General features: G+C 45.4%; 1 protein-coding gene across 1 annotated transcript in view; it reads right to left on the bottom strand.

Moving 5' to 3' along the window:
• Window positions 1–16,266, bottom strand: part of LOC146044982 (catalase-like) — a 51,185-nt gene that overhangs the window by 19,616 nt on the left and 15,303 nt on the right. Inside the window, exons 7-8 of the mRNA XM_083163666.1 lie at window positions 15,205–15,396; window positions 11,477–11,629 (exon numbers count right to left, since the gene is read on the bottom strand). Of these exons, the coding sequence (XP_083019792.1) occupies window positions 11,477–11,629; window positions 15,205–15,396 (345 nt within the window). The remainder of the gene's footprint in view (window positions 1–11,476; window positions 11,630–15,204; window positions 15,397–16,266) is intronic.

Below are 16,266 nucleotides of genomic sequence, written 5' to 3'. Positions count from 1 at the left end.
TGCAGTCGGTCAACAAGCAAAGTGCCTCCTCCCCGCCAGCGATTAACCTGATCAGGCACCTGGTTTTGGGTTGCCTACAAAACAACATAAACTTCCGCGCCAAGCACGTGCCTGGGATAGACAACACAATAGCCGACGCCCTCTCCCGGGGAAAATGCAAAGCCTTTAGGGAGGCGGCACCGCAGGCTCAGCTGCAAGGTCTAACCTGTCCTCCTCACTTATGGCAGATTGTGAAGACGGGGTGAACAAGATGGTGAGGGAGTCACTAGCGCCGGTGACATGGAGAAACTACAATGCAGCTTGGAAAAAGTGGGAGAAGCATAGAGAAACGCCAGCAAGAGAGGGTAAGAAAAAGAGGGAGGAGAACGAATCGCTAAAGGCATTTCTGTGGGACATGTACAAAGACGGCAAATCCAGAGCGCAGGCAAGGGTGGCGCTAGCCGGCATCGCCTTCTTCTCCAAGATGTCGGGGAGAGCCGACATAACTAAGAACTTTACCATCAGCAGGATGATGAAAGGATGGGGCAGGCGAAGACCAGCCGAACCGGACTCCAGACGGCCCATTACAGAGCCCATGTTAGAACAGCTCATGTCGGCAGCGAGCGAAGTTTGCAAGGGAGAACACGAAACAGCGCTGCTGAGGGCGGCTTTTGCAATGGCTTTTTACGGGGCTTTTAGAGTGAGCGAGCTGGTGGCCGCGTCAAAGAGGTGCAAGACATCGGGCATGTTGGCAAGCAACGTATCGATTAGCGAAACAATGGTGATCTGCAAAATTCACAGGTCCAAGACGGACCAGCAAGGGAAAGGAAAATGGGTGACGCTGAAGGAAGGAAGCAACCCAACAACATGCCCAGTCAAGCGGGTAAAAGATTTCTTGGGGCACAGAACGGGGGAGGGCACATCATTCCTAGATCATGCGGACGCAACTCCACTCACCATTTACCAGTTCAGAACATTGTTCAAGCGCTGCGTGGTAACAAGCGGCAGGAAGGAAAAGGATTATGGCACGCACTCTTTTAGAATTGGAGCAGCCACGTCGGCATCCGAAGCAGGGTGCTCAGAGAAAACTATAAAAGACATTGGCAGATGGCAATCGGCAAGTTACAAAAAGTATATACGGTCAACAAAGGAAATGTTACACAACTAACACCCATCTGAGCATCCCATAACCCAACCCGGATTACCACGGCAACAAGCAAGAAACTTCTGGACAGCAGTAAACAGGGGATTAGGACACGGGCAGGCATCAGGGGACAGGAAACCAGATAGAGTAGGTCCCAGGGCGAGACAGGGTCACGGTTGGGTGGCGGGCTACGGTCATAGGACCTAGCGTTGGCGGAAGTACTGCGGGCCAGCCAATGGAGGGCGCCAGGCCTGGTGTCGGGGGGCAAAACGGGATCACCCACGGGTACAAGTCGCCAGTTGCGAGAAGGGGATCCCGGTCTCCCAGGCGGTTACATGATTCAGTTGATAAGGGGCTGGTGGACCGCAGTGCTATCTTTGCCACCCAAAATTAAGTAACAGAGAATTTGTAAACAAGTTAATAAATTGTGACCAATTAATTCGCCAAATTTACTTGACTCTGAATGGTTATTTCAGGTACAAGGGGAATTGTGAGGAGACAAGTCACGGGGTTCAAGGTGTTGAGTGGTGAGGGGCATCAGGCGATCAGTGGTTTATAAGGGAGCCTCACTAGGCTGTTGGGTTATTTTATAAGGGTTTATTTAAAAGGGTTCTGTAATGATACAACAAATTCAGGACTTATTCAGGACTAAAGCTGGGTACACATATATACAATTGTCGGGCCGTTCTTCCGTTCTGGGTCGGACAGCCGTTCAATTGTATATGTGTGTACACTGTCCCGTACGAGCGATAAACGGCAAAAAACTGTCTTGTCCGTCCAAACTCGGTCGGTCGAAGGTTCTTTGCAGTTTAATTTTCATCCGACAGGACGGCCTCATATCGGAACAAAAGTGCAGTGTGTACGCACGTTCGATCGATATGCTGCCGTCCTTGCGACTATACTGCCAAAGCTGGAACGCCCATGTGGGCGTTCCATAGCTGCATAATCTCTCCTACAGCACATATAGACTGGTTATGCGTCTAAACTTTAAGAAGCCGCTTAGAGATATAGAGAGCAGCGGTTAAATGATCATTAGCCGCAGACACAAATAGAATCAATTGTGGACTCATAATAAAGATAAATATACAAAAATCTGGATATCAGTCTACATAAAAAATTCTAATAAAATCAGCCAAAAATCTGCCAATTCCCTAACAGCCTGAGACGGAGGAAGCGGCAGGGGAAGCTTAAGGTAGATTTACAGCATCAGGAAAGGCATTCAGGATCGTCCTGCCCGCATCAATTATCCCTCAGCATACAGCAGGTCGCCCCGTGCCCCCTCTGTTATATAGCTAAAAATGGCCCTGGGTGGAATTATTACTGTTTTACAAGCACAATTACAATTACCGCTAAACCCATCCACGGCTGATACATAATGCGCCCAGCGCACTACAGTCTTCTCCAGCGGCGCGGAGGGAGGGGTTCATCTTGTTTGCAGCCCAGCTTTCAGAGAGATTCATTTCAATGGACCTCAAACAGCAGCAACTTCAATTTCCAAAGGGAACAACACATGCAGCGTTTGGGAACCCCAGTAAAATCCCGACTCCCAAAAGCCCAACCTGCACCAGCCCTGGAACTCTGACTCCTCACACAGTAGCTCTGCAGCTGCACCACGCACCCACCAGCAACACTGTACCCATAGGCATGGAGGGACAGGACAGCCCGGGTCGCGCGACTTCGCCCGCAGCTACAGTATGAATCCCTGGCACATACATGACTAGGGGACACTACCATGCCTCACACAGGGGACCTGCTGCAGTAGCGCACGCAGGGGGGTTTCTGAGTACCCAGAAAACCCCCCCAGGAGTATAAGGGCCCTAGGCTTAAAGCTGAGGGTCTCCTCTTTCCATGGGTACAAGAATTTTAAAAATCGGCCCTTGGAAACCGGAGATATCTGACTTCAAAGCAGTGGTACCCATCCAAGCCTGTTAATTGCTCTTCCCAGTCAGATATTTCAGGTTCTGTCTGGCTTAGAGTTTTTCTGAGGGTAAGTTTCAAAAGCTGTGACTCTCCCCCTTTGATGGACACTAGAAGCTTGTCTCTACTGTTCCCAGAACCAGAGATATCAGCCTTCCAGTAGCTGGTTACTGCTCCAGCTCCACACACCTGGTATGTCGTTTTATATTCTCGTTGGCAGATTGCTCTGCCTCCTGAACTCTGATGCCCTAGTCCCCAGTACCATTTGGTTGGTGGGATCCTCTAGTTTTTAGTTCCATTAAAATCTAAGAAATCTATTTCCGGGAACTGGAGATCTCTGCAGTCAAGCAAGCTGTCCTCCCACCAGAAAATTATGAATAATAAGCCCACTCCACTATACACCCCTCCTCTGCATATTAAACATCCTCTACCACCCTGGAAGTTATGAATCAGGGCCCCTTCATTCAGCCCAATGCCCCCTTCTCCCATCATCTGTTCAGTAAAGGGGTAATTAGTGGAAATTACTGATCCAGGCCATACATGCTGAGCGGTTGATATAATACCCCCTACCACCCGCGGGACATCAAAGCTTCCCCCACCCCTACCGCTGGAGGATCGGTAGGTGCCCCAATACATTGCTATGCCCAGGGGTCTACACTGCTGTTGACGCCCCTGTATGTATATATATATATATATATTTTTTTTTTTTTCATTATTATTATTATTTATATACATTTGGTCTATCTATTATACATTAACTGACCCGGCATATACTGGGTCACCTAAGTGTCCATCTCCGTGCTTTGCTCCGCCCCTCTGGAAACCCCCTTCTGAAAATCCTGCGTTTGCCACTGACCTGCTGCTCCTTGACTCGGTCAGTAAGATCCACTAGATCCAGAGGGGGTTGCAGCACTGGTACCAGTCAGACACATCCAGATCCAGGCACAGAGAGAGCGACTGCAGCAGCGCTGCCGGCTGACTAAAGTTTACACGCATAACCCGTCTACATAGAACTTTAGTCACCCTGCCGGCTGACTTATATATATATGACTATCGGCAGGGTGACTAAAGTTCTATGTAGACGGGTTATGCTCCAAAAACTGTGGAAGCCCGTACAGAGCTAGACACAGATATTAATAGCTGGAAACAACTGTTGTGTAACAAATAATCACTCATATCACACCAGTGAAGGGAATTAATAATTGAATGACACACAAGGATTTGCATATGACTGAGTATGGATGCCAAATTATTCCAGACAAAGGATTAATTACTAAAGAAGGAATTAATGCATTCACATGTACACCTTAAATCAAACTGCCTATATGCAAATAAGAAATAATATATGAAACAAAATAACTTCACACATGGTCTTTTTAAGAGAGAAGCTACCAGAATACAGCCCCAAATTACCTGTTTAAATAAGAAAATATTGCTCTCCGATAAAACTCTGCTAACTCCCGTAAGAAGCTTAACCAATGAAGAACTAACCATAAAACAGTTACATTGTATAACTGGCAAGCAGCCCAGAAAACATATCAAAGATTCATGATATAAGCAGAACTGAAAAAGATACAAAGTACAAAAATATATTGAAAAAGATACTGTACATAATTTCTTACCAGCGCTGTTGCTAGACTTGATCTAGAGACCAGACTGACAGGCTCATAGTCCCTCTATGCGGATGCCCTGCGCACCATCTACCGTCTCCCCACTCAGTGCAGGCACAGGAGGAAGAGCCCCAGGTCAAGGAAGGAGAGGCGCAGTGTAAGGGGGTCACAGGAGCAGAAGTGGTGCAGTGTATGGGGAGCAGCAGCACCGTGTATATGGAGGAGTGGCGCCATGCACATAATGAGCACCAAACTGCTATAAAGCCGGGTATGCGACTACAGGGTGACAAACTGACAAGTTGCATACCCGGCTTTATAGAAATAATGAACTACAATAGTTACAGTTGCGGTAGTCACCCTGTAGTCGCATACCCGGCTTTATAGCAGTTTGGCAGGGTGACTACTGTATCTCTTGCGGCGGATGGCGGTGTCGGCGGTCAGTGTCGGCGGTCCCTCTGGCGCAGGGGAAAAGACCCTATTTTGAGTGGAGATGGGGTACCTGTCAGCGGCCAGCCTGACACGGCGCTGCCACTGCTGTATCTCCCCCGCTGCTGTATCTCTTGCGGCGGATGGCGGTGTCGGCGGTCAGTGTCGGCGGTCCCTCTGGCGCAGGGGAAAAGACCCTATGATTGCCGGCGCTGCTGTATCTCCCCCCGGCGGCCCGTCCTTGCGGCGGATGGACAGTCAGTGTCGGCGGTCCCTCTGGCGCAGGGGAAAGAAATAGTACTATTTTCCCTGCGCCAGAGGGACCGCCGACACTGACTGTCCATCCGCCGCAAGGACCGGCCGCCGGGGGGAGATACAGCAGCGCCGGCAATCATAGGGTCTTTTCCCCTGCGCCAGAGGGACCGCCGACACTGACCGCCGAGGGACCGCCGACACCGCCATCCGCCGCAAGAGATACAGCAGCGGGGGAGATACAGCAGTGGCAGCGCCGTGTCAGGCTGGCCGCTGACAGGTACCCCATCTCCACTCAGTAGCCGCAGGGACCCCCCTCCTCCCACAGCACCCGGGGACAGCTTCCCCCCTCTACCCCCTCCAAGCTATATAGATAGATCTATATAGATCTATATATATATAGATATATATCTATATATATAGATATATAGATATATATCTATATATATGTATATATATATATATAGATATATAGATATATATCTATATATATATATCTATATAGATATGTATATCTATATATATATATATATAGATATCTATATATATCTATAGATATCTATATATATATATATATATATATATATATATAGATAGATAGATAGATAGATATATAGATATATATATATCAACAAGGAAAGGCAGGGCTGACCCAGGTCTGCGACTAGTCAGTTTGCGGTAGTCACCCTGCCAAACTGCTATAAAGCCGGGTATGCGACTACAGGGTGACTACCACAAACTGACTATACTCCCATACCCGGCTTTATAGAAGTTTGGCAGGGTGACTACCGCAAACTGACTAGTCGCTTACCCGGCTTTATAGAAGTTTGGTGCTCCGTGTGTGTCACATTATGTAATGCATATTGAAATATTAGCAACTGTGCCTTGTATTATCCTTGGCCATTTTAAGGGCTATTGTCTGTCTGCTTGTGCCTCTCAAATTTAACTGCGGGACCAGACCGGCATTTCTATACTGAAGTTTAGTAGACGCGTACCCCGTCACTTTTGTTTAGGTTCTGTACTCACGCCTCTTTGTTTTGGTATGCCCTTAACCCAGCCCATTATGATAATTTTGTTCATATATATCGTGTCAAAAGCCCAAATCGAGAGAGTGTGTACGGTGGTACAATCTTTTTCTTGCGACTGTTTGGACGGGAGTACATCGGACGTCGCAAGTAAAATTGTACAGGTGTGTACGCGCGTGATCGGCTGTTGTTTGTGGACGGTCCGACGGGAGTACAGTCGGCCAAACAGTTGGATTGTATATATGTGTACCCAGCTTAACTCTACAACTGAAAACATTTACTTCACTGCATGCCATAGCATTGTATGCAATCTATGGTCAACTGTGCTAATCAGCATGCACTCACATATATGTAGGGTTTATAAATGACTATCTGAGCAACACCAGTAAGCTGGTATTAACTATTGCAAGTCTAATATAACTCTTGGCCTATATAACTGTTCAAATACACCATGTACTACAAAATATTGCTCTGCTTCGCTCTCCATGGTTTTCTCTCAAAATCAGTCTCTCTCTCTCTCTCCCTGAAGCTCAGCCCTCTATACACATTTCTGCCTCCATTATCCACACCCCTCTTATTAACATATCTCTCTACATTGACAATAACATCCACAAACTGTCGCCAGAAACAACATTCACAAACCACCTGCAGCTACACCTATCTCTCTCTACTGCTTCTATTAGCTGGTGACATTTCACTTAATCCAGGCCCCAGCTGCTTGCCCCGCTCGCAGGCACCTAACTTTCAGGAACATAGTAATCCAGCTAACCTCATAAACATCAAATGCCTCCCTTCATCCCCCAAATCACTAAAATGTGCGTTATGGAATGCACGCTCTGTTGGCAACAAATTAACATCCATCAACGACCTCTTCATTTCAAACAACTTCAACCTGCTGGCTATAACAGAAACATGGCTCTCACAATCAGACACAGCCTCCCCTGCAGCCCTGTCACACGGTGCTCTCCACTTCACACACACACCCAGGCCTGGTGACAGCAGAGGAGGTGGGGTTGGAATATTACTATCCCAATCCTTCACATACAAAGTTATACCACAGGTTCCATCACTCACATTCACATAATTTGAAGTACATTCCATCAGAACTTACACTCCTTTCTCGCTGCATGTTGTAGCTATCTATCGCCCACCTGGGCAGCCAACACGATTTCTGGAAGATTTTTCTGCCTGGCTCCCTCACTTCCTTTCCGCTGACATCTCAACCATCATCATGGGTGACTTCAACATTGCTATTGATAGCCCAAAATCTGCTGCTCATGCCTCCAAACTACTCTCTCTAACCTCCTCTCTCGGCCTCTCCTAATGGACTGACTCCTCTACTGCTCAGTGTCGGAATTCACCAATTCTCCTTTCCCTCTCTCAGGTCACAACCTTATCACCTGCATGCTGTCCTCTAGTACTTCTAACTCAAAAACACAGAAATCCTTTAATCCACCTCAAGCCCGCAGAAATATTAATGATATTAATTTTCAAGTACTCCTCCTCACTGCAACAACAGCTTGCTCCTATTTCTGCATTCACTACTCCTGAGATGGCGGTATCACACTTAAACCTAACCCTCAAAACAGCCCTGGATGAAGTGGCTCCAGTTACCCACCACACTCCACGTAGGCCTAGACGCCAACCGTGGCACTCTAAATTAACGAGACACCTACAAAATATCTCACGCAAAGCTGAGCGTAAATGGCGTAAATCTCAGTCCAATGGATTTCTTTACATATAAGAATATCTACCAGTACATTAGTTATGCCCTGGAAACTGCCAAACAAACATATTTCTAAACTCTCATTTCTGCTCAAGCTTCTAACCCAAAACGTCTTTTTAATACATTTAAATCCCTTCTCAACCCTCCATCACCCAAGCCACCAACCACTATCCATGTACAAGATCTTGCTTCCTACTTCAGGGATAAGATTGACAAGATCAGAGATGAATAAGTATGCTCCAACTCAGTTGGTGATATGCTCAATTCCATACCTGAGCCCTCTGAAGCATTTGCTTCATTTGATCCCACAAATGAAGATGAAGTATCTGCACTTTTCTCTGCCTCCCACTCTACTACCTCTCCTCTTGACCCTATACCCTCGCAAATAAGTAAATCTCTGTCTCCTGTGCTCATCCCAATCTAAACTAAAGTCTGAAACCTCTCTTTCTCTACTAGTGTCTTTCCTTCATTGTTCAAACAAGCAGTTATTACTCCGATTCTGAAAAAAAAAACAGAATTCTGATCCAAGCTCTCTCTCAAACTACCATCCCATTTCTCAACTTCCATGCACCTCCAAACTACTTGAAAGACTTGCCTATACTCGCCTCACACACTTTCTTAACTCGCACAACTTAATGGACCCGCATCAGTCAGGCTTTCGTGCCCAACACTCCACAGAGACAGCACTGACTAAAGTTGTGAATGATCTGGTCACTGCTAAGTCTAAAGGCCACTACTCACTACTAATTCTTCTAGATCTCTCTGCTGCTTTTGACACTGTTGACCACACACTTCTCATACAAACACTACAATCCATAGGTCTTAAAGACACATCCCTTTCTTGGTTCTCATCCTACCTATCTAACCGCTCCTTTAGTGTTCGTTTCTCTGATTCTACCTCCTCTTCGCTACCTCTTACAGTTGGAGTACCTCAGGGTTCAGTTTTAGGTCCTCTGCTTTTCTCAATCTATACCTCATCTCTTGGCAAACTAATCAGCTCCTTTGGATTTCAGTATCATCTGTATGCGGATGATACTCAGCTCTACCTATACTCCACGGACCTGTCCCCATCTGTATTGAGCCGTGTCTCTGAATGCCTTTCTGCTGTTTCATCCTGGATGTCATCTCGCCACCTCAAACTTAATATCTCAAAATCAGAATTAATTATATTTCCGCCAATAAATAGTAGTTACCAACCTGATATCTATATGGCTGTTGAAAAGATGACAATCAATCCTACCTCTCAAGCTCGCTGCCTAGGTGTTATCCTTGACTCAGAACTTTCCTTTGTATCCCACATTCAATCGGTCTCAAAATCATGCCACATGCACCTAAAAAACATATTTAAAATTCGCCCTTACCTTACACAAGACACTGCAAAAACTCTAATCCATGCTCTCATCATCTCACGCATTGATTATTGCAATAGTCTCCTTATTGGCCTTCCCCAATACAGACTCTCACCACTACAGTCCATTATGAATGCAGCTGCAAGGCTAATCTTCCTAGCCAGACGTTCATCGTCTGCAAAGCTACTCTGTCAATCACTTCATTGGTTACCTGTATTCTACCGTATTCAATACCAAATTCTTTTACTTACACACAAAGCCATAAACCAAACTACACCAACATACATATCTTCTCTTATCTCAAAATATCATCCACACTCATTACTCGCTCCCATTCCCGACTGCAGGACTTTCTTCGGGCTGCACCCACTCTGTGGAATGCCCTCCCAAGCACAATAAGACTCTCCTCCAGTCTTCAAACCTATAAGCGTTCCCTAAAAACTCATCTCTTCAGGCAAGCTTATCAAATTCCAGAACCAGTCATAGAACCTTGCGTTCTGGTGGAATCGATGGAATAAAGAATACAGTACCTATCCTTATGTATCAATGCATATTTCCCTATAGATTGTAAGCTTGTGAGCAGGGCCCTCCTACCTTTTGACTGTCTGTAAATACCCTGTTTTGTTGTATCACTGTCCCCTATGTAAAGCGCAACGGAATATGCTGCGCTATATAAGAAACTGTTAATAAATAAATACTAAGCAATGCTGCAGGCAATTTACTATAATTACCCAATTGAGTAACCGCAAGCCATACACACGCCAGATACACATTGAGAGGTTCACTTTCTACACCACCGTTCCAAGGTAGGATTGTTTGCATTGTTTGGTAGCCCAAATACACATGTTGGAATATGTGGAATTAGGTCTCTTACAACCCTTAATGCAAGTGTGCCTGTCATGTTAGGACAACAGTAGATTGTACATTGTAGATAATTAAGGGAGACAAATGAGGTCATATAAAGCAATCAAAAAATCTAACTTAGGATAATTTGGTAATTGTTAGAAGGTAACTTCAAATGGAATAATTGCTGGACCATATATGTGAAGCATATGCCACCGTGCTTGGCCATACGCTTCATCTTCCGATCGGAGAGGCACACTCAGTCTACGAGCGAAAAGGCTGAGATCCATCCCAGCACGCTAGCTTTGCTGGCGTATTCCACCGACCGTGTGCGGATGTTCTGTGGGCGGACTCATGCTCACCGAAAGAGTGAGCGATCCGTTCGGACCGGTACGTCCACTCACGCATCCGCCCGATCCAACCTGAATTATTTCTGTGCTTATAGTATATATTGGGCAAGGCTGCAGTTTTTGCAGATGGACAAAACCATGCTGCGCTGCAGGTGGGGCAGATGTAATATGTGCAGAGAGAGTTAGATTTGAAGGAGTTATATGTTTCTGTGCAGGGCAAATATTGGCTGCTTTATTAATACACTGCAGTTTAGACGGAGGCACAGATCTAAAGCAATCCATCCTTCTCAGCAGTGGCGTAACTTCATCCCCAGTTGTCTGGAGACAAGATAAATATTGGTGCGCAAATCCCCCCCCCCCCTTCCCCTTTACACACATATATGAATAAATGTATGTATGTATGTATGTATGTATGTATGTGTGTTATAGAAATGATGTCTAAACAGTGTGTGACATCTATGGTCCTGCTAGGAGGGAGAGTCAGCCACAGTAGCGATATAGACAGCTTCAGGAGAGGTGCCCTCTTGGGAGCAAGAGCCCAGTGGCAGATGAATCCAATGCCTCCCAGAGTTACGCCTCTGCTTCTCAATGCACATGTATGTAGGCCACACAGCTGTACATGTATGTAGTGGTAGTAGCCCAACACGTGACTATATGTGCAATGGTCCCCAACCCCTGGCCATTCCGCAGTGCGGGCCCCCATACCTGCACTGAGCTCTGCCAATGATATACTGGTAATGCCCGTCACACAGTGCCCCATTATTAATGCACATATAAATACCGTACCAGGCATGGGCACACTACTTACATCAGATATACCATGCATGGTGGCACAGGTAGTAACTGGCATCTTACCTGCAGCACTTTGTCCGGACTCGGCTCTATCCCAGGGACCATATTATGTGGGGAGAAAGCGATTTGTTCCACTTCAGCAAAATAATTCACCGGGTTCCTGTTTAACGTGAACTTCCCCACTTGTAGTAACGGGTAATCCTTGTGGTACCAAACCTGTAATGGAAGGACAGTTAGTGGCTACAAAATACACACTATACTATTATTATTATTACTACCAGTTATTTATATTGCGCACACATATTCCGCAGCGCTGTACAGAGACTATTATCACCAGTTATTTATGTAGCGCACACATATTCCGCAGCGCTGTACAGAGAATATTATCACCAGTTATTATATACTGTAGCACACACATGTTCCGCAGCGCTGTACAGAGAGTATTATTACCAGTTATTTATATAGCGCATACATATTCCACAGCAATGTACAGAGAATATTATTACCAGTTATTTATATAGCGCACACATATTCCGCAGCGCTGTACAGAGAATATTATTACCAGTTATTTATGTAGCGCACACATATTCCGCAGCGCTGTACAGAGAATATTATCACCAGTTATTATATAGCGCACACATATTCCGCAGCGCTGTACAGAGATTATTATAACTAGTTATTATATAGCGCACACATATTCCGCAGCGCTGTACAGAGACTATTATCACCAGTTATTTATGTAGCGCACACATATTCCGCAGCGTTGTACAGAGAATATTATCACTAGTTATTATATAGCGCACACATATTCCGCAGCGCTGTACAGAGACTATTATCCCCAGTTATTATATAGTGCACACATGTTCCGCAGCGCTGTACAGAGAGTATTATTACCAGTTATTTATATAGCGCACACATATTCCGCAGCGTTGTACAGAGAATATTATCACCAGTTATTATATAGCGCACACATGTTCCGCAGCGCTGTACAGAGAATATTATTACCAGTTATTATATAGCGCACACATATGCCACAGCAATGTACAGAGAATATTATTACCAGTTATTTATATAGCGCACACATATTCCGCAGCGCTGTACAGAGAATATTATTACCAGTTATTATATAGCGCACACATATGCCACAGCGCTGTACAGAGAATATTATCACCAGTTATTTATATAGCGCACACATATTCCGCAGCGTTGTACAGAGAATATTATCACCAGTTATTATATAGTGCACACATGTTCCGCAGCGCTGTACAGAGAGTATTATTACCAGTTATTTATATAGCGCACACATATTCCGCAGCGTTGTACAGAGAATATTATCACCAGTTATTATATAGCGCACACATGTTCCGCAGCGCTGTACAGAGAATATTATTACCAGTTATTATATAGCGCACACATATGCCACAGCAATGTACAGAGAATATTATTACCAGTTATTTATATAGCGCACACATATTCCGCAGCGCTGTACATAGAATATTATTACCAGTTATTATATAGCGCACACATATGCCACAGCGTTGTACAGAGAATATTATTACCAGTTATTTATATAGCGCATACATATTCCTAAGCAATGTACAGAGAATATTATTACCAGTTATTTATATAGCGCACACATATTCCGCAGCGCTGTACAGAGAATATTATTACCAGTTATTATATAGCGCACACATATCCGCAGCGCTGTATAGAGAATTTTATTACTAGTTATTTATATAGCGCATACATATTCCGCAGTGCTGTACAGAGAATATTATTACCAGTTATTTATAGAGCGCACATGAGTTTTTCACTGTTATTTGAGCCGACATGTGCCGACAGGTGGTATTTCATGCCCTACCATCCACTAGGGCGTGGCGGGAGAATAAAATAGTGTGCGGAGCGTAGCGAGGCACCGTGCCCGAAGCATTCCCGCAGTGCTGTACAGAGATTATTATTATCAGTTATTTATATAGCGCACACATATTCTGCAGCGCTGTAAAGAGACTATTACCAGTTATTTATAGAGCGCACAAATATTCCCGCAGCGCTGTACAGAGAATATTATTATCAGTTATTTATATAGCACACACATATTCTGCAGCACTGTACAGAGATTATTACCAGCGCACACATATTCTGCAACGCTGTATAGAGATTATTACCAGTTATTTATATAGTGCACACATATTCCGCAGCACTGTACAGAGATTATAACCAGTTATTTATATAGCGCACACATATTCCACAGTGCTGTACAGAGATTATTACCAGTTATTTATATAGTGCACACATATTCTGCAGCGCTGTACAGAGATTATTTCCAGTTATTTATATAGTGCACACATATTCCGCAGCGCTGTTCAGAGATTATTACCAGTTATTTATATAGCGCACACATATTCCACAGCGCTGTACAGAGAATATTATCACCAGTTATTTATATAGCCCACACATAGGGGTTTTTTGTAGTTCATTCTTTCTGACAAAATCCTTCTTAGATGGACAAAACCATGTGCACTGCAGGGGGGCTGATGTAACATGTGCAGACAGAATTAGATTTGGGTGAGTTATTTTGTTTCTGTGCAGGGAAAATACTGACTGCTTTATTTTACACTGCAATATAGATCTCACTTTGAAGAAAAACCCCACCCAAATCTAATTCTCTCTGCACAAGTTACATCTGCCCCACCCGCAGTGCACATGGTTTTGTCCATCTAAGAAGGATTTTGTCAGAACGAATGAACTAGAATAACCCCCATTCCGCAGTGCTGTACAGAGACTATTATCACCTATTATATACAGAGCGCACACATATTCCGCAGCGCTGTACAGAGAATATTATTACCAGTTATTTATGTAGCGCACACATATTCCGCAGCGCTGTACAGAGAATGTTATTACTAGTTATATTATATAGCGCACACATATTCCGCAGCGCTGTCCAGAGAATATTTTAACACTCACCTCAGTCCCTGCCCCAGTGGAGTTTACAATCTATATTCCCTACCACATGTACATGCACACACAGACATTCTAGGGTTAATTTTGTTGGGAGCCAAATAACCTAGCAGTATATTTTTGGAATGTGGGAGGAAACCGGAGTACCCGGAGGAAACCCACGCAAGTACGGGAGAATATACAAACTCCACACGTTAGGACCATGGTGTAAATGGAACCCATGACCTCAGTGCTGTGAGGAGTATTGCTAACCATGACTTATATTTGCAATTATTCGATTGTTGGCAACCATCAAATTATTTATCCTGCTGCGGAGACATGTGAGGGGATGTGTTTTCATTACACATCCATCGCGTGTTACTGAGGGGAATCGGCAGTGGTGGGAGGGGGGTCCACTATAGGATGGGCGGTGGGGGGCATCTCAGGGGCTCGGTAATGTCCACAGCTTACCGAGCTAACCTTATTAGGGCCCAAAGTACCAACAATACAGCTCCTAACTGCCAGGTTTGAAAAGGGACATTTAGGAGCTGATTGGCTTATACTTTATCTTTCTCCAATGCTTAGTACATTGACACAATAGAGTGTGAGCAGTACTACTGACAAATACTGTATGTAAAATGCTGTGGAATATGTGTGCGCTATAGAAATAATTACTACCTCAGCCCACCCATTACGTTTCTTACCTTGAAAAGTTTTATTGTTCCTCAGTGAGAAAAACAAAATAGCAATCTAGCAAATATGATACCTTTTAATGGCTAACAAAAATAAATGTTGTTAAAATGCAAGCTTTCGAGACTTCTTAGGTCTCTTCCTCAGGCATGGTTTCTTACCTTGGTGACATCAAACGGATTATATGGCAGCTTCTGGGCTTGCTCGAAGGTCATGACCTGGATGTACAACGTCCAGGATGGGAAGTCCCCCTTGTTGATGGCGTTATGCAGATCTGCAATAGCGTAATCTGGAGTCTTCCCAGCCAAAGATCGCGCCATCTCCTTGCTCAGGTATTTTACACCTTGGTTAGTCTGTGGGGTTCAGAATAATAAAGGTGAATGAATGTCCCCCACTGCCCCATTGTCCCATTTCCCCAGATATCTAACTACTTGTGTATCAGTAAAGGAGGTGTATACCCCCAGCCTCTCCCTGCTCCCCCAGCCTCTCATATTAATCCACATTCCTACTCACTCTTCCTCTTAAGGCCCCCGTACACTATGCGGTTTTGGGACGATTTCATCTGATTTCGGCACTTTGGGCCGATAACCGGGTGAAATTGGGCCAAAATCGCAGGTGTGTGTTATCTGATCCGATGCGCGGTCCCTGTATCATACCTCCCAACAGTCCCGATTTTATCGGGACAGTCCCGATTGTCAGGGCCTGTCCCGCTGTCCCACCCGCGGGCGGCAGTGTCCCGCGGTGTGGGGGGGCTGTTGGGAGTCCCCCCTGTCAGCTGCTAAGCAGCGGTGAATAAACGCTGTGTGCATGCGCACAGCGTCTATTCCCGCAGCCAGGGGGCTGGTGGCATGGCTAGAGGCTCACAGAGCCTCTGGGTCATGCCCCCATAGCGGCAAAATGGGGGCGTGGCCTCGCGAGAGAGCCGCGAGTATAGGCCACTCCCCAAATAAGGCCATGCCCCCCGAAAATATCGACGAGCCTCCGGCGCGCAGCAGCAGCGTCCCGCCTGCTGGACTGCCAAAGTTGGGAGGTATGTTGTATGCATATACCTGCCCGCCTGACAGGCATATGCTTGCAGACTGACCGGGGGAGCAGTGGGGTGGGCAGCAGGTCCTGAGCACTTTCACTAGCACTGACCTGGCTGGGTGGTGTGATATCAGCAGCTGGGACGGGCAGTGCAGTGATGGGTATTCGATTTTTAAAATACCTGTCAAATGACTGGC

This window comes from Crinia signifera, chromosome 11, assembly GCF_055691185.1.
Source record: "Crinia signifera chromosome 11, ASM5569118v1, whole genome shotgun sequence".
In the NCBI taxonomy this organism is placed as follows: domain Eukaryota; kingdom Metazoa; phylum Chordata; class Amphibia; order Anura; family Myobatrachidae; genus Crinia; species Crinia signifera.
Note: the sequence above shows the minus strand (reverse complement) of the source record. Positions and strands in the feature narration are given on the sequence as shown.